The sequence below is a fragment of the Hermetia illucens genome, chromosome 4 (assembly GCF_905115235.1).
Source record: "Hermetia illucens chromosome 4, iHerIll2.2.curated.20191125, whole genome shotgun sequence".
NCBI lineage: Eukaryota > Metazoa > Arthropoda > Insecta > Diptera > Stratiomyidae > Hermetia > Hermetia illucens.
Window position 1 is genome coordinate 117,042,225 of NC_051852.1, and position 12,851 is coordinate 117,055,075.

Consider the following 12,851-nt stretch of genomic DNA (forward strand, 5'->3'; position numbering starts at 1 on the left):
GGCCGAAACTATCATTGTCTAAATTTTGTTCCTTTCAAAGATATTAGTTTCATTTCGTTTAGGTTTCCATAATAGAAACTCATTATAAATTATGAAAATGAAAAAAAATCTCGAAAACGAAAAAACTAACTAACGAGAAACTAACAACAAAAATAATCTCTCTATCAAAAATAGGGATTGCAACATCTCATTTCAACGGAGCATTCAAAAAATTTGGTTCCACCCACCTCAGCATTTCATTTCTACGCAATGCTTGGACAACAACCCACTCAAAAAGCGCTTCTACCCACATTTTGAAAGTATATAATTTACCGGCCAACAACCCACTCCAAGGTCAGGATTATACGGATGAAGGAAATTATAAATACTAGAGTTTCCGCTCTAGACATTCAGAAATGTTCCTAGCACAAGCTTTTATTATATTGTCGTCTGAAAGCAAAATATGTGCAGCTTTAGATTCATCTTCTGAGTTTTCTCTAAATTGTAGAGATTCATGTGACTAGATTCATCTTTTTTTTAATATCATAATTTTGTCATCAGTTTCAAAACGGATTTTAGAAGCCAAATAATTTTCCATTTACTATTTATTTGTTTATTTCCAATTTAAAAATAAATTCCAGAAAATAAAAATTAAGAAAATAATTAGAATGTTCAATTGTTTTTGTAAGGTAGGGGATTTGGTTTATCAGATTTACTTAAAATAATGTTGTCAAAATAATATTTCGATGTTTATAGAATTCGTAGACAACGTGTTATATTTTATTTATATTATAAATTTTATAAAAACTTTTCGATAACAAGGCTACAAAGAATCATGTAATTATTTTCGTTATCTCATTTCTTGTCTCTGTGAATTATTGCAATATCTGCTATCAGATGAGTCTTCAAAGAACTGCATTGCCATGCAGAGAAAACATAATTAAATATGTCATGGACTGAAAGTTTTGAATGAAAACAATGCGGAGTATATTTCCTCAAGGAAATAACTTGTTATTTTATTTAAAATGTCTACGTAAATCTTAAAATAACTGGCTGTAAAAGTTCATTGTTTCGATGAAATATAAACCTTTCAAAAGAATATCACGCGTGCAGAAACCCCTGTTTATGAAAGTATCTTTTGTCAGCCCCATACATGAAAAAATTTTTTTCATCAAATTTAGTCAAATTAAAGGTCTTGGTTAGTACTTTTCAAAGCCGATCTTAGTTTTGGCTTTTGTTGGAAAGGTGGGGAGTGCGGGGGGTTGAAAGTGATCATTTCTTTAAGGGGGCCATTCTCAGAAACTACTAAACCGAAAAATCTCAAAAAAATCAGAAGACTGCCACTATATGGTGCCTGGGCTCCGAAATACCTTTCATACTAATATCTGTTCAAATAAAGTTAATAATAGTATATTACTATAATTTTTTGTAATTGGCTGGAAACCCCCTTAGGTTCATCCTAACACCACAATGATATGGGCTATAATATAGAAGATGATCTTGTCAAGTTTGGTGGAAATCACACTATTACTAACAAAGTTATAATACGTCAAAGTCGTTGCTTCTTTGAATATTGAAGACTATGAATGTCAATATCACCCGAAAGTGGATATTCTCACATAATATTCGTACCTTCGTCCCTGAAGCGTCCAACTCCCGGTTTCCCGACTTATTTAGTTCTAAAATAAAAAGCGATTGCTAGCTAAAAGTAATATAGCGCACAGAAACTCAACAGAATTCATTCACCCAATTGTAAACAGTTGCCAACACATAGGCAGATATGCAATGAACTTCACCTACCTCAGTTTTAATCTCTTTCGGTGTTAAGCCATTAAAATATAAGCGTTTAATCACGATTCGAAATTCAGTTTATCGAATTTTTTCCAAACAAGCAGAAGTTTTTTGCTTCAATTGACAATCAAAATTAAAACATGTGACAGATATATCTGAGACTTTAACAGCTTTTGACAGATGGCAAACCAACCCTATCTGGCACCATCACCGTCATCTCTTCGACTTTTTAAGGACTTATTGAACGCCGTCGTGTAGAAAACATTTTATGATGCGTATGCCCAAAGTGAAGGGAAAAGAAATATGAAAGAATTTTCGGAAAGGAAACTAAACCACAAATATTGGCCATTTTCAAAGGATTTAAGGGCTGCATATTTTACTTTTTGCTTAAACAAACGAAAATCTTTTTTCTCTTTGATGCCCAAAATAAATTGAATTGTCGATTGAGACTCTAAAGGTAGACAAATCTTGAAAATGATTTAATAAATTTGTGCTTCAAATAAAAAATCTGTTATTCTGAAAACTTACGGAATATACCAAAGAAAAAATTTAGAATGATACAACACATGATATCATTAATAGACATAGGAAAAATACATACTACTTCCAAACAAAAAGACACGCAATTAGAAGTTGCATTTCAAACGTATGCACTTTCAGTTCAATTAGTGATTCAAATGAGGGTGCAACACTACGATATGTATAGATGTAACCACAAATGAACTTGTTTATTATATAACAACATACGATACAAGAAGTCAGAAAATTCCATAATTTGAAGCTGCCTTGCTTCCACCGACAATGAATATATTATTATTGACGAGAATTTCCAAACCATATGAGCAAATATAGTAGACATTATACACATATAAAATAATGATGGTGGGTGTTTCTTTATATCACAACGGATACCCGTGTTACTACTTCATAAATCCACTAAGTGGAAGTCGCCGTTAGAAGGAGGCCCGTCTGCGGGATTTAAATTCTTTTGTTATATCAATTTTTGTTGGGGGCACGATCATAACAACCACTTGTCAACTATTTGGGTTGTATTAAGGTTCGTTAAGATGGAGTGGCCAAAATTGCATGACTCCGCACATTCTACTATACGTACCAAATGTCTATTTAGTAAGATTTAAAAATTGCTAGAAGGACCTTGAAACTTTCCCTAAGTTTGACTACAAGAAGGAATTTTACTATTCTCAGTCATAATTGCCGTTTACACTAGTCGTCTTTTGACAGTAATTTGATGGCTATAAGAATCGGAAAACTTGCCCAAGCTAATGCGCATTTTGCGAGCAGAAGCAGCAGCTACACAATGGAAAATTCCTATGAAATTCGGAACAATTATGAGCCTAAATAACAATAGGAATTTGAATTTTTGGATTGACTTTTCATCAAAACAGAAGAAGAACTTTACATACTTATAAGTTTGAACAACATTATTATGTTAAGGCACGGATAATCTCTTTTGGAATTATTTTTGGTTACATAGCCAGAAAAGTGCTCGTTAAAAATCATAGATTCACAGGAGCAACAAATTCTTCTCTGGGTCTCAAGAAAATATAAGCCACTCCAAAAAAAATCACCACAAAAAAAAAAAACCTTGCTGAGACATGATGTTTTGACCAACCAGAAATAAAGATCAAATAAATAGATCTCATCTCGGTTCCAAACATATTGGTTTGTTAAAACCAAATATTGGTTATAGTTGAAATGTAGAACAATTTCTTAGCCAATATTTTCAGTTTAAACAAAAAAAGAAAAACTTTTCCTGTCGGCATATGTTCTGGAGAAGCAAGCAGCTGGTTCCTGAAATACCGTATTTCCTTAGCAGAGTAAATTTTAATCAGAAACAGAATTTTTTGTTTGTTTGTTCAAAACATTGTTGCTGTTCAATACTGAAATATTGTTCCTGGAGGTAACCACTGTGTGAAGTACTTCACAAATAAAACAAATATGCCCCCCGTTTATCTTCCTCCACTACTATTATGAAAGAGCGCACGGGTTCCACTTTTTCAGGGTGACACGGATGCTATGGTGAAAACTATAGTTGAGTCGAAAAACTTCATTATCATTCTATAGAATTTTTTCAATTTCAACTATTTTTTTGTGGCCATTTTTATTGAGGATATGCAGACTTAGAGAGAAACGGAAGCAATGGATGAAAATGCAGTAGCTATCCTTTCATTGGGCTGAACATTGAAGTCGATGGGAAACGACCACTAGGCGGGCTAAAATAACGGTGGCTTGACACGCTGAAAACCTCGCGACTACATTCACATCAAGCGTTTGACACAGCAAAATGGCGGAATCGATCACGGTGAGCTGACCCTGCTTCTGGACGGAACAAAGACTGAAGAAAAACAAGGTGTTAGTGATATCAAGTTCAGTCCGGACCAATTGGATCTATTTATCCAATGCAAACAATGGTGCGTTTTTGTTGCGACCAATCTCTTCTTCTTTTCGGGAGCAGGAACGCCATTATGATTGGCGAAAATAAGATCTTCTAATATCTTCAAAATACATATAAACTCTTTAGGGATCAAAGTGAAATCATTTAGATTGCAGAGTTGCCAAAAACTGAATGCTTCGCTGTATATAAAAGCAACGTACGTGATGTCAAAAAAGTTCAAAAAGGAATATTTCCGGATTTCCACCATTCCGCTCCCGTTCACTACACAGATAAAGCAACTCACCTGCTCTTCTTTACTCCTGTGATCTTTTCTAAATATACTTGGCCTCGTAATAACCATTCGAATACTTCCAAGAACGTTCTCCAAAAATTTCATACAAACAAAATAATTGATGCTTCTAACTGCATGTATAGCACTATTATAAATGATTAAACTTGTCAAAAATTAATTGCATTGAATAATTGAGCATAATTCACTTGGCACTTTATACATTACAATATATCAAAAACTGGTATCGGCAAATCTATTTGAGGCATATTTTGATATTTTCAAATTTGGATTCGAACCCTAACTGACGTATGGAAAATGTCAAACGGTTGAATGATGGTTAACTTTGCATAATTAGAGAAACATGTGATGAAAGATAACCAGAATAAATTAACATAAAAACGAATAATTAACTGAATCTGATTGATACCTTGGTCAATGCGGCAATCCGTCGTCGCCTTTTCATTTTAGAGGTGATTTTTCATGATTCTATTTTTTTGGTGAATTTTGTTAAATAAAAATACTAAAAGCACAAAGAGCTTTAAAACCTTAAATTGTACAATTTGGATATTTTAAACGTCACTTTAAAATATTTTCGAATGGATTAATACATAGAGCCGCGAAAATTCATATTGCCGAATTCACAAGTATTAGTGAACTTGTGCATATTTTGTTGACATTCAAGGCTAAATATCACTATATCATGGAAAAAGTGCAAAATTGATTGTTTTGGGAAAAGTATTGGATATTCTGTAATCATGGGTCTTTAGTGAGCAAAAATTGGTGAGTCCTTGAAAGAAGCAGACCATTACATTTCTGGGTTGAATATGCCAACATTGGAGTAAATCATTTATTTCAGTTCGGTTAAGCTGACATTGGACCATCGTTTGCTTGCATTGAAGCATGTAGCACATCACGAAGTTAGACACCAAAATTGGTTCAACCTGTTCAAATCATTAATCTTGTGAGCGCTACTAGACCGTGACTCTGAATCTGAGTACCATTGATGAATTCATCACCATCATCATTACTAGTGCAAAAAACGGTGTCTGCTCTAGGTCTGCCATAATTAGAAATTCCAAACATCTCGGATTTGCATCGAGCTCTACCAATACGATATCCCTAACGATTGTCTGACGTCATAGCCTACGCCGTTGCGCCATCTGAGGCAGGGTCAAAACCACATTCTTTTTTTCTATCATAGATATTACCTCTACAGACTTTCAGAATAGATCACCCTCACCTATACGGATTAGGTAACGCGAGCACTGCAGCTGCAGCTGGTTTTTACCACAAGTAAACGAACTGAATTGCTACATTCCAGAGTTCTCCTTTGACTCCGCAAACTAAGTCAATTAAATGAAGGAGACTTAACAGTGTATATAGTTAATCCTTTTGAAAGAAGAGTGAGGCAATCTGCTTCTCTTTCCTCATAAATCATCATCATCATCATCATCAACGGCGCAACAACCGGTATCCGGTCTAGGCCTGCCTTAATAAGGAACTCCAGACATCCCGGTTTTGCGCCGAGGTCCACCAATTCGATATCCCTAAAAGCTGTCTGGCGTCCTGGCCCACGCAATCGCTCCATTTTAGGCAGGGTCTGCCTCGTCTTCTTTTCCTACCATAGATATTGCCCTTATAGACTTTCCGGGTGGGATCATCTTCATCCATACGGATTAAGTGACCCGCCCACCGTAACCTATTGAGCCGGATTTTATCCACAACCGGACGGTCATGGTATCGCTCATAGATTTCGTCATTGTGTAGGCTACGGAATCGTTCATCCTCATGTAGGGGGCCAAAAATTCTTCGGAGGATTCTTCTCTCGAACGCGGCCAAGAGTTCGCAATTTTTCTTACTAAGAACCCAAGTTTCCGAGGAATACATGAGGACTGGCAAGATCATAGTCATAAATCATCATACATTCTGAAAAGACAAGGTGGCTACATTTTGTGATATATCTGACTAGTAAACAGCATATATGCGCAGCTCTAAATATGGACCATTTTAAATGACAGTGCCTCTAAGACGATCCTGATGGGAATCTGATTATACTTTCTACTCAAATCTACATAGTACCATGGACGAGCATTAGTACCAGGTGCGATGGAATAACATGTATAGAATTTGACGCATTCCGCCACACGTTCTTTTGTAGGATTTTAGGAACCTGAAACTTTTACTTTACGGTTTCTCGCCCGTTGCAGACACGAATGGTAGGTTACAGAACCTTCATAAAAAATACGAGCTTCTGATTCTGATTGGAAGTACATCGATGAAATCGAAATGCTAACTAGGAAGAGTTAAATCAAATCGATGCGAAGAAGCGAACCCATGAGTCTGGTTCAAAACTTGAAGAATATTTTCTTGAAGATGTTGTTTTTGCAAGAGATACCTGTTGTTTTTTAAATTTACACCGGGTGCTATGACATGAAGAAGATTAGAAGAGCTGTCAAATTAGCAATTTTCTATAGTAATTTTTGGGCTTTTTTTCAAAAGAAAGAAAAAAGCTCTTTCTACATTCACTACATTTCTCGCTATTATGCCGTATTTCAGGAATCAGCTACTCCCTTCGTCACTGTTTAAATACTTTATTTGAACAAATAGTGTTGATGGATGAATTTATTACTTAGTTTGCCCTTGATCATTGAAATCTGGCAAAGCATTCTCCATTTTCGATCCATTTAGCAATTATTAGGGCCAAAGTTGCAAGGTACAATATTCGAGAGATTCTAGTCATCTAGTACTTATCGTTTGGTTTAATATTCCTAGGCCTTGGCATCTATTTCTTCTTATTTCAGCGATATTTTTCCATACCATGTTGTAGAAGTTTTATATACTTACAATTATATTAGTCAATGGAAATTCTTGAAAATTTGTACCAAAACTTACCTGAAAATAGAAGAAAAAATGGTTTTTAAATATACGTATATCTCTCAATAAACAAGAAAAATATTTAGGTATATAAGGTACACCATTTATTATACACAAGGAAACTGCAACAAAACGTATATATGATTTTTGTTAGATAGTCCAGCAAGCTTGCTATTATAGTTTGTTTAGTCCAACCATTTAGGAGGTTATCCCAAATATTCAATCCCAGGAAAAAATGCCATTTCAAATATACTATAAATGACCCCAAACCTGGCGGGTCTGTATACGCAGATATAACGGAAAATCAGATCAAAATAACATATAGTAGTCGAGTGCATAGGCGATTTTTGGTCTTCGGTAAGACTTTTTGAAAAATGCGTTAATCAAGTGAACACAAAAGTGATATCACCTTAGACTGCAATATCGCATCACTATCACCGAGCGCGATACAAACATTAACAAACATCACAATATCACCTCATATATATCCCAAAGTATCTTGTATCTACCAAGGTATTCTTCACCGTATTTAAAAATGACTTTAGCACGCATCTCAAACAGAATTCAGAGCTAACACTTATTTTGTTATTTTTATTCGATTATCGTTTATTTTTCTGAGAATATTTTCCTGACTTAACTAGCGGAAACGGAATTTCAAAGATATAATAAACAAACATCTTTATTTCCACTACCGGACGGCTTTTCATATCGTGTGCCCGACCCTTACCAACTCTCTCCTTAAAAAGTCGTGTGAGCGAACCATGTGACTTTTTAAAATTTCAAAAAATATCAAAAATAGGCGGGCGATAAAAATTAGCTATTCACATTATATGAAATGGCGTATTTCACTAAGTTTAAATACCTAAAAGATTGTCGTTCTAGTTTTTTTTCCCACATGGATTCGTTGGCGAATTTTTCCATTCACTTTTCGAAGAACATTGTCTTGAATTTTCCGTGCCTTTAGAAAGTATTTGTTTGCAGATGATTTTATTTTCTTTAATTTTGTGACGTCTTCTCCTATGGGAAAGCGTTTCAATTCGATTTATTATTCAATTTTAGATACAAATGCGAGAATCTTAGATAACAAATTGATTATTTTACAAGTGCAATTGCGAATACCGTAAAGAAGAATTTTATTAAATTTTTCTAGTGTGAAATTTAATCTTGTCACGATGCGGTGTTGAAAAGTACCGATGCATGGATGGGGCAATGGAATAACCGCAGTCAATTGATGTCGATTGATTTCATTAAGTTTCTACGCCTTTTCGATGTATTGTAAATTGGCGTAACTAGCGGTGATGATATAGCCTCGATATAGAAGACTCTTTTCTCAATTGTTATAGAATCATTGCCTCTAGAAACTCATAGATACATACAATGTCCGTTACTCATTATTGAAAACCGCTGGCTGGAATAGTAAGATAAATCCTTAAACCCCTGTATTAGGGGATTTTGTGTTTTGATAAAATAATTTAGACTGTTGCCTCAAGCTTCAAGCAATATGGGAGCCATAAAACTTGATAAAAATTAGTAAAGGATTCCTTTGGAAGATAACGGGGTAAATATAATTTTGTTTACTGATCTGTAATGACTATTCAAGTTTATAAACAGCTTTTTTAAATACAAATCTTTTCGTCTACATCTCAAAACACCAATTAGCATTAAAAAGTTCCAATTTTTTAAAAGGACTGCCCACGAAAGCTGATTTAAGCCACCATAAAATGTCTTTGAGGTGGTGTTTATAACTCCAATCAAATTTATTTAATTTTTGGCAAATAGCTGAAATAACCATAAGAGCAGTAATTGCTTTACGGATATTTGCAAAAAACAATCTTGATCACACCGGATAAACTTCATATCTATTGTCATCAGGTAAGTCATTAGAGACGTGATGACATATGTTTGGAATAAAGTGAGAAAAAAATTCTACTGAACATATGGTAAACAAATTGAATCTTTCTACGTATACATGTGCTTTATTTTGTAATTTGCTATATTGTTTGATGTAGGAACAAATAAGATTTTTATTGTCTCTATCATCTTGATATCACACATCTTAATTAAAGTGTCATTTATCACGTCTTTTAACGATTTAATTAATGCGTCAATAAAGACATATTATGGTCACGATGTTTTTATTTTGTGTTGTGATGTCTTGATTTTATACTATCCTACGCAATGTTTTATTAAAGATTATATACAAACAGAAATGTACATATAGTATATCCAAGAATACACCTCAGTATCACATGATTTTCAATGGAGTAATAATTATTATGGCAATAATCTTCAAAATCTAATTCAAATATTATTTTCCTTTCTATATTCTATGATTCAAAATTTAATTATAATGAAGGATTCCAGGAGCAGAGTTAGCGCCAGTCATTTGAATGGAACAACAAAAACATTATATTACTCAAAACCGGATTTTTTTTTTCTAATTTTGGAAGTGCATTCATGGAAACAAGGTTGAGGCTGCATTTATAGATACTTTTTTTATGACTGAACTACTAACAAAGTCCGGAATGAAATAGCATCACCTCCCTAAATTTTGTATTATGTGAATTATTTCCAAGTAAATTACGCAACTAGCAAACAATTGTTTAAAGTGCAAGGAGCATACATCCATACTACATGTATCTGCGCGTGTTAGATTGTACCCGAGCGATTTAAGTATCTGAAACCAATGCTTTTAGCCTATGATGAACTGCCCTATGAAATTGCTTTACCCATTAAGGCCACCTAGATAGAATGTCGTTTCACAACTGGCGTCCTTTGTAAAGGACGTATCAACGAATGTGTCATTGCCCCATTGGTTACGAGTACTGGCCAGCTAAAGGTTGGTACGCTAGATGGTGATTTGAGAGTCTCTTGGGTCCACTTGGCTTAAAACCATGATCGAGCATACTAAAGTGTCGTCCTCCCTGAGTGGATACTTTTTATTTGCTCTGATGACTGCCTACATATTTTCTATCCCTATTCTGAAGAGTTTAGTAAATTTCTTATCTTTAGTTTATGGTTTCACACACTTTTCTAATTTAGCTAGTTTCAAATCTCTCGCGCTTAGGTTTCCTTAGTGTTACCCAATCTAATTTCAGTTTCTTTCTTAAGTGATTATTAGTCCGGTATTAGCATTTTTGTATCAGACCCAAAAACGGCTGACATGTGGATGTCTAGAATTTTAAAAAAATCGACTTTCTTATGGCCTTCTTTGAAAGAGTAGTTCCTTACGTCAAATTTGGTGGTATCTGCGTTTCAAATTACCACCCATAAACCGTTTTGACCGAGAGTGGGTGTGGTAATGGGTAGGCAAAAAAGGAGCTAACGAAGCACATAAGATAGCATCTTCGACTGGTAGTCGCTTTTCACTCTTTCAGTGACATTTACAAAATACTAGCTAAAACCGGCAAACGTTGTTCTGCATGTGTATATTTGCCAAAACTGCGGATATTCTTCAGATACTGGAAAGACTATGAATGTGGATGTAAAATTACCATATTTTACAATATTTGTCGCTGCAAATAATGCCATTTGGAAGCGTGTATTGTATTTGCGAACATATTGTCAGTGTTTGCATTCTTAAGTAGCTCCAGCAATATGCGTTACAAGTGCTCTGGTGGCTGAGTCAGTAGTGAAAAATTCACCTTGTCAATGGAACAACACATACCAGACATTTCTTCTTACTTCAAAGCGCGACAATGTAAGTTCAATATAGCCATTAGATAAATGATGACATTTCGATGCATTTTGTAATCGTAGTATTTATTTTAATTGAAGGCTGGTATATTGGGATCCATTTTCAATCTTGATCGAGCTTGTCATGAGCGTTCAGCATCACATAATGTGTTTGGCTCTATGGAATTTGCAGCAGCTCTGAAATTAGACGCTTTTGATACAAGGTGTGTAATCCGTAGACCATGTTGTTAAGATGTTTCAACAGCCCCTGAATTGGAAGTTCAAATTCGCAGATTGTCAAATTGTCACACCTGGGTTTTCTTATATTTAAGCAGTAGAAGAAGTAGCTCTGATTTGGTCATATTTTCGCCGTCGGTATTATTCTTTTTATGTTTCATTAACTCTTGAAGTGGGAGATCTGATTCGTTCTGTTTTCAGTCGCGTCTTATTCGTAAGATATTTTATAATAGATAAGAGATAAATTGCAGAATGGAACCCTTAGGTGCCACTGTGTATCCAAAACGTTTCCTTGATGTAAATTTATCGATAAAATAAACCGTAGAATTCAGTCTGTATTACAGAGGATTGAAATTGGATACAATGGAGTAAGACCATTTTATCGGTTTAGGTATTTGTCGAGTTCATTGAGAACCCAATTAATTGATTGGTTAACCAATTTTATTTAGCTATTCTGAAAACACAATTCTTGACAAAAACCTGATACTATACAGATACAAAGGTGTAATGCTGAGTGGATCATTTATTCTTAACTGATGAAGGTCCTCCAATATAAAGGCAGCTCTGTTGATAGTAAATTGACAAATCTTCAGCACAATCTTGCAATTCCTTTCCAAGTTTTAGAAACCATGGAATCTATCTATTTAGCATAGGTTATCTTACCTACTACTCTGCCAATAAAAGTGGACTTTGTATCAGATTGTCTATTCACTGGAGAAGATTGGTGGCATCTCCAGATCTCACATGAAGTGAGTACCTAAACTGGGAGGCAAAATGATAGGCAAGGGAAGCTGAAGCCATATGAATAATAGATTTATTACTAGAGCAAATCAGCGACGAAATAAAGCCAGGGAACAAGAACAGCTAGTACAGAGACCAAAATGGGCCCACTATGAACCTCGACTTATAGGAGCTTTTTCAAACCAAATGAATACTTATCAAAAAATATGCGTAAACATTAAAAAAGTGTTACAATTTTTGGAGAATTCAAAGTACAAAGAAATGGGACTAACGGTGAAGGTAGTGGATGTAAGCTCACATCAACATTTTGGCAAAGTCTCAATAAGTCGCAAAACAAATATACTGATGCCGGATCTGTCAATTTCGAAGGAATTTTATCTAAATTTTTTGGTCTTTAAATATATATAGATAGATTACATTGCCAACTTGAAAAATGGGAATATGTGCATTGTCTCCAAAAACGCATAGATAACCAACTAAGGCAAGTAAAAAAAATTGATTAAGTAGGCGAGAAGACAACCAGCACTGAAGAAGCGAAAAAGTTGTTCCTGAAACATCGATATTTGTAAAATAAAAACCACTGTTAGTGACGGAGACGGCGTTGTGTTTCAATCCCTTAAAATTTTTGAATCTCCCAAACTCTTCCATGGGAAAATAACTGGTTTGAAAAGCGAGTTACTGATTTGGAGATTGAGGAGCGTAACAGGATACAGAATTTTTATGGATAGATTGGATTGGAGATTTAGATTTCGTAAAAAAATATATTGCGTGATGCAGATTTGTACCAATATCTCCAGACACACAGTCGTCTCCCCAATCCTATGGTACAGGCACACGTATGTGCCTATTTTTAGAGACCGGACTTAT

The 12,851-nt window shown here is 34.8% G+C and overlaps 1 protein-coding gene and 1 long non-coding RNA gene across 10 annotated transcripts in view; one reads left to right on the top strand and one right to left on the bottom strand.

Moving 5' to 3' along the window:
• LOC119654823 (hexokinase type 2) overlaps window positions 1-12,851 on the bottom strand; it is a 265,870-nt gene that overhangs the window by 33,477 nt on the left and 219,542 nt on the right. For 2 of the 7 annotated variants that reach the window (XM_038060384.1, XM_038060385.1), the window contains exon 1: window positions 4,470-4,541. The exons of 4 other annotated variants lie outside the window; for them this stretch is intronic. In XM_038060384.1, coding sequence (XP_037916312.1) covers window positions 4,470-4,526 — 57 coding nt within the window. In that variant the 5' untranslated portion in view covers window positions 4,527-4,541. Of the gene's footprint in view, window positions 1-4,469; window positions 4,542-4,884; window positions 5,017-12,851 lie in introns of those variants that run through there. One more of the 7 variants, XM_038060389.1, reaches the window with a different exon arrangement.
• On the top strand, window positions 8,128-9,436 carry LOC119654825. Of its 3 annotated transcripts, none has more exons than XR_005249855.1 (4): window positions 8,128-8,298; window positions 8,391-8,747; window positions 8,822-8,889; window positions 8,943-9,436. It is a non-coding gene; the product is annotated as an uncharacterized LOC119654825 (long non-coding RNA). The 3 variants fall into 3 exon arrangements; XR_005249853.1 differs by having other exon boundaries at window positions 8,991-9,436; XR_005249854.1 differs by having other exon boundaries at window positions 9,018-9,436.